The 6,176-nt window shown below is 33.2% G+C and overlaps 1 protein-coding gene across 3 annotated transcripts in view; it reads left to right on the top strand.

Moving 5' to 3' along the window:
• Positions 1–3,997: 3,997 nt before the first annotated feature.
• Positions 3,998–6,176, top strand: part of si:cabz01007807.1 — a 29,498-nt gene continuing 27,319 nt past the window's right edge. For 2 of the 3 annotated variants that reach the window (XM_048183588.1, XM_048183586.1), the window contains exons 1-3: positions 3,998–4,220; positions 5,231–5,272; positions 5,706–5,750. In XM_048183588.1, coding sequence (XP_048039545.1) covers positions 4,218–4,220; positions 5,231–5,272; positions 5,706–5,750 — 90 coding nt within the window. In that variant the 5' untranslated portion in view covers positions 3,998–4,217. The remainder of the gene's footprint in view (positions 4,221–5,230; positions 5,273–5,705; positions 5,751–6,176) is intronic. The other variant, XM_048183587.1, reaches the window with a different exon arrangement.

Here is a 6,176-nt window from a genome sequence, read left to right as displayed (position 1 = left end):
ACAAATGCTACGGGAATGTGAAAGATGCATATGTGGCCAAGCCCAAAACCCCTCTGTCGAACTGTGATCACAATGTTATTTATTTGATTCCTATTTATAAAACACTTTTAAAAAGGTCAAAGCCACAGACAAAGACCATATCTGTTTGGTCGGAAGACAGCATTGAAAATTTAAAGGGCTGCTTTGCTTGCACCGACTGGGAACTGTTTCATGCAATGGGCATTGAGGATGCCACAGAGACAATAACAGACTATATTAACTTTTGTGTGGACACAGTTGTTGAAAAGAAAACTATAACTGTATTTCCTAATAACAAAAGTTATATAACAAAGGAAGTTAAGGAGTGCCTAAATAGGAAGAAGTTGGCTTTTAACAATCATGATAAAACTGAATTAAAATTGGCCCAAAAGGAATTAAATTCTCTGTTGAAGGAGGCAAGAAAAAGACACAGAGATATTATAGAACACAGTTTTAACTCAGGGAATTCCAGAAAATTATGGGATGCTATGAAAGTAGTAACCAATATGGAACCCAGCCGGAAAAGGTTAATAACTAGTAACGATCAGCAAAGAGCTAATGAATTGAATGAATTTTTTCTCAGGTTTGAGTCTCCCTTGGAGCAAATGGCTGATGTGGATTCTATTATATGTAATACAGATCAGAGATTAGAGGTACCCCCACATGTAGTTTGTTCGTTATTTAGAGGTATACATACAAAAAAATCTACAGGTCCAGATGGAATTTCTGCCTTCTTGTTAAAGACTTGTGCTTATGAACTTCAGCATTTTATCCTATCTTTCAAAGATCTTTAGATTTGCATAGCATCCCTTCCTTGTGGAAAAAATCTATAATCATGCCAGTTCCCAAGAAAAATGGTCCAGTCGAGAACTGCGATTTTAGACCTGTGGCTCTGACTTCAAACGTTATGAAATGTTTTGAAAAATTTGTAGTAAATGTTTTAAAGTATGAGGTTAAATCAGCCCTTGATCCATTTCAGTTCGCTTATAAGGCCGGACGGGGCACCGAGGATGCCATTAATTGTATCACTCACTTGGTGAGTAGACACTTAGAAGATACTCAAGCATATGCACGTTTACTTTTTATAGATTTTAGTTCTGCATTTAATACACTCCAACCTAACATATTGATTAGGAAGCTGACAGAGTTGAATGTGAACCCCTTTTGTATTAAGTGGTTTTATTCTTTTTTAACAAACCGTACACAACAGGTCAGGATTAACAACTCTTACTCAGAGGTCAAAAACACTAATATAGGGGCCCCGCAGGGTTGTGTTAGTTCACCCATCTTGTTTACGTTATATACTAATGAGTGTGTGTCATGTCAGGATAACAACTTTTTAATTAAATTTTCAGATGACACTGCAATATTGAGTTTACTGTACAGGAACACCACACCTCTGCAGTATTTTGATGAAGTTTTGAGGTTTGTTGGTTGGTGTGACGATAATTTCTTGATTTTAAATGGAAAAAAGACTGTTGAGATGATCTTCGACCCCAGATCTGTGGGGGACCATAGCCCTGTAATAATACATGGAAATATTATTGAACAGGTTTCATCATACAAATATTTGGGTGTTTATATAGACAGTTCTTTATGTTGGTCCTCCCACATTAATAGTCTGTGTTCTAGATTGCAGCAAAGGCTATATTTCTTGCGAAGGTTAAAAATGTTTGGGGTAAATCAGAAGATCTTATTTTTGTTTTATCAGTCTGTTTGTGAAAGTCTGATAAGATATGGAATAACAGCATGGTATGGAAACCTGACTGTCCAAGTAAAATCAAAACTCGTACGTCTTGTCCATATGGCTCAAAAAATTGTCGGGTGTGAGGAGAAACAATCTTTACAAGAGCTGTATGAGATATCTATTTTAAGACAAGCTAAGAAAATTGTTGTTGATGAGACTCACATTTTACATGAGGATTTTAAGATGTTGCCCTCTGGGAGACGATTGAGGATATTGAAGTGCAAATCAAATCGCTACAAAAATTCTTTTGTGCCAACTGCAGTCAAATTATTTAATAGGGAATTGCTTAAATGAAAGAATAGGTAGGGTATTGTTGTTGTTTTATCTGGCTTGTGGGTTTAGCAATTTATTATGTTTGTACTGTTTATGTATGTTAATGTTGTACTGGCTTTGTCATGGCTGTCCAAGATGAATTTCCCAGCAATGGGACAATAAAGTATATTCATTCATTCATTCATAAACTTAAGATTGTTGTCTGTCATAATAGTATAAGTACCTACGGAAGAGGATTAGGGCCAAGCAATAATAAAAAAATAAAACCATCTCGAGATTAAACTTGTTAAATTTCGAGAAAAAATGTTGAAAATAAAGTCATTAAATTACGAGAACAAATTCGTTAAATTACAAGAATAAATTTGTTAATTTAATGACTTTATTTTCAGCATTTTATCTCGACTTTTTTCTCGAAATTTAACAACATTTTTCTCATAATTTAACGAATTTGTTCTTGTAATTTAACGACTTTTTTCTCGTAATTTAATGACTTTATTCTCAACATTTTATCTCGACTTTTTTCTCGAAATTTAACGAGTTTTTTCTCGTAATTTAATGACTTTATTCTCAACATTTTGAAATTTAACAAGTTTTTTTTCTCTTAATTTAACAAGTTTATTCTTAACATTTTATCTCGACTTTTTTCTTGAAATTTAACGAGTTTTTTCTCGAAATATTAACAACTTTAATCTTGAGATGGTTTTATTTTTTTTATTATTGCTTGGCCCTAATCCTCTTCCGTAAGTACCCCTTAGTTCTAAAATACTACAGTATAAATAATTTTATATTTTCCTGGTTGTTACCCCTTTATTCCCCAGACTTTACATATTGTTTCCCTATACTTACATGTACTTACTTTATAGGTACGCTATAAGTTCAAGTTAAGTCGAAAGTTGCGCTGTAAATTCATTCGGGCCTCATTCAGTACCATTATACAGTAAACCTTGAAGGACTAAAGATATTTTTAAATATACGACTGAGTTTATCTGAAAGAAGATTTTTACCTAGGATGGCTTGAGGGTAAATTGTGGGATAATTTTCATTTTGGGGTGAACTATCACTTTAAGAAGTGGGAAGTAGGAAATTCAAGGCCATAGCCTATTTTGCACTTTCTCCTATAGGAGTGCACCGTCTTTATCTAGGCTGAAGTCTTTCCTACAGTACTACTAGAATTTATTATAAATAAGTGATTTTACTGCCCTCTTGTGGTAAGATAGAGTATGTGCTTAAATGGGTTAAAAACTTTCTCCTTGAAATGGGAGAAAGCAAATAATATATCAGGGTTATCTGATACTGGACGCAGTAGTGAAGAATCAAAGACTATGAGTTGGATGCCAATTGAAGGCTCGATCAGATTACATTATGTGTCAGATATGCAGGAAATGCATGTGCATAAGTCAATGTATTTAGGAAACGTTCTGAGTTAAACATTTTTATTCCCAAATTGGGACTGACTAATTGCTGAAATCTCACTTTAACTTAAACTCAGGGTGAGATTATTCGATAACACTTTACAAGGTTCATTAGTTAAACATTATTTAATGTATTATCTAACATGAACTAACCATGAGAAATACATTTGTATTTACTGTATTTACTAATCTTTGTTAACATTAGTTAATGAAAATACAGTTGTTCATTGTTTGTTCATGTTAGTAACTAATGTTAACAAGATTTTAATAATGTAGCCTATTAGTAAACGCTGAAATTAACATAAACAAAGATTTAAAAAAAAAAATGTATAAGTGCAGTTAATTATTAGTTCTACTTAATGTTAAGCAATGAACCTTATTGTAAAGTGTTTCCTATTATTCTTTTATCTTATTTTATGACGGGTAAATATAAGACAGGTTAACTAATGAGGGCATATGCCATATCATTGCATTACGTTTTAAATAAATTGTTGCTTATTGCCTGAATGTATTAATTTATTGCGGTTTGGGTTCACTTCAGTCTCTCTCAGCTGTCATGATTGACTTACGACCTACCCGAGATCATCAACAGGACAGGTATGTCCACATAGTTTCGCCCAGGTGAATGGTTGAAAGAGGCGCGAGCTTCACCTGTTGCGCGACTGAAAACGAGTCGCTCCGTTTATTTTTTTTAACAACTAGTTTGGCGAGTGCTTTAGTTCGTCCACAGGTTTCCTGTAAGCCTCTCTGTACAGTTCACCGGCGACATGGTAAGTTTGTTTTCATTAAATAGCTTTGCGTCAAACTTGAAACGATAAAGAAATGAATTTAGTGAGCTGCACAACGTGAAGCTTCTTCCAAAACAACAACAACAACACTAACACGCGATGCTCTTTATCCCATATAGAAAGTTTCGTTAGCTTTACTTAGATGCTGATGCCGATGCTTGATTTAGCTCATAATATGAATTTTGTTGGTAGGTATTTAGGTAGATTCGGCAATATAAAATAATATATTTTACTTGAATAGGCTACCAGATATTTTAGATATTAGAATTGTACACAATGCTGTAAATGTGGAGTTTGAGGACTGAATCTGAGTGAAATGCGTCTAATTTTTTGAATGTTTTCGAATGTCATTAACTAATTTTCAGGCTTTATTATGGCTTTATTTTGCTATTTGATCTACTGTGACCACATGTAAGTGGTTTGTGTCGTCATCATTGACGTCGCTTATACGCGTCGTCATGCTTACATTGCTATAATGCAACTGCTTTTGCAACTCTTCATGATCAAGTGTAAACAAGATTTTACCAGCTGACAGGGAATGTTCTCTTAAATCATGAACGAACGTTCTTCCAGTGACGCTAATGGAACGTTTGTTCAAAGTTATCTGGTCTTTAAATAATGCTCTCAAAACATTATTTACACATTGTTCATGGAATGTTTTTTTTTTACTCAAACGTTTTGGTTGGACATTTTTAAGTGTTACTATTTGTTTCGGAATGTTCAGAGAATGTTCAAAAGTAACATTTCAATAATGTTTGAAGAATGATTAAATGGAACGTTTCCTTAACGTTCTCACGACCAAGAAAGATTTTGCAAATTGAGAGAACATTTGGAAATGTTCATACATTAGTAAAACAAGTTCTTAGAAGAACATGTTTTTGTTAGCTGGGTTTGTTGTTTTCTTTAATAAACTTATGGAATAAAACCATACAGGTATACAGTGCTCTGGAACTTATTACATCTTTCCACATTCTTTATTGTGTCTGTCACAGGATGCTGATTCACTGTTTGGTCCATCAGGTCTGATTATGGAGGTGAGATTCTGATTAATGTCTTATTCTTATTAAATAATTTAATAAGAATTAACAATAAGAATATATCAGTCCAGACAGTCCATTTTACACACAGTTCAAGGATAGATCTTCTTTTCTGTAGTTGAGGATTATTGATTCAGTCCATAACATTGTGCATGTACAATTAAAATATACACTCTTTCAAAATGGGGTTTATGCAGTGTCAGCGATACCATTGAAGAGCCATTTTGGTTATAAGTACCTTTCAATGAGCAGTTCTTAAAATAACATTTTTTCCCCCCTTTTAATAATCTAAATAACCTTTTGTGGAATGGAAAGATTTCATGGATGTTAAAGGTTCTTCAAAAAGATAAAGAACGTTTATTTCTAAGAGTATGTGAAATGTAAATGTGAGCCAATCTAAACTCTTTAATTTCATTTTTCTCTCCACTAGAATGGGATCAACAGCTCCTGGAATCCTTTCCATTCAAACCTACAGGTATCAGTGGCCATTTCACACTTGCGTTACTGTTCAAAACTTCAGTCTGAAAGATTTTATTAAGAAAGTAATACTTTTATTAAGAAAGGATGCAAAAAAAAAAAAAAAAAAAAAAATCTGTTATGAGATGTCTTTAAGAAACATGAAAGAACACACACACACACACACACAAAAAAACAACAAAAAACAAACAAACAAAAAAAAAAAACTTACTAACTCCAAACATTTTCACCCTGGACCACAAAACTTTGTGCTTTTCTGATGAATTAATAAAAACGGCATCTCTGGACATAAGTCAAAGGTAATTAATTATTATATATATATATATATATATATATATATATATACAGTGCCCTCCACAATTATTGGCACCCTTAGTAATTATGAGCAAAAGCAGCTGTGAAAATAAATCTGCATTGTTTATCC

The sequence above is a fragment of the Megalobrama amblycephala genome, linkage group LG3 (genome assembly GCF_018812025.1).
Source record: "Megalobrama amblycephala isolate DHTTF-2021 linkage group LG3, ASM1881202v1, whole genome shotgun sequence".
NCBI classification, from domain to species: Eukaryota; Metazoa; Chordata; class Actinopteri; order Cypriniformes; family Xenocyprididae; genus Megalobrama; species Megalobrama amblycephala.
This window is presented reverse-complemented; position numbering and strand designations above follow the sequence as displayed.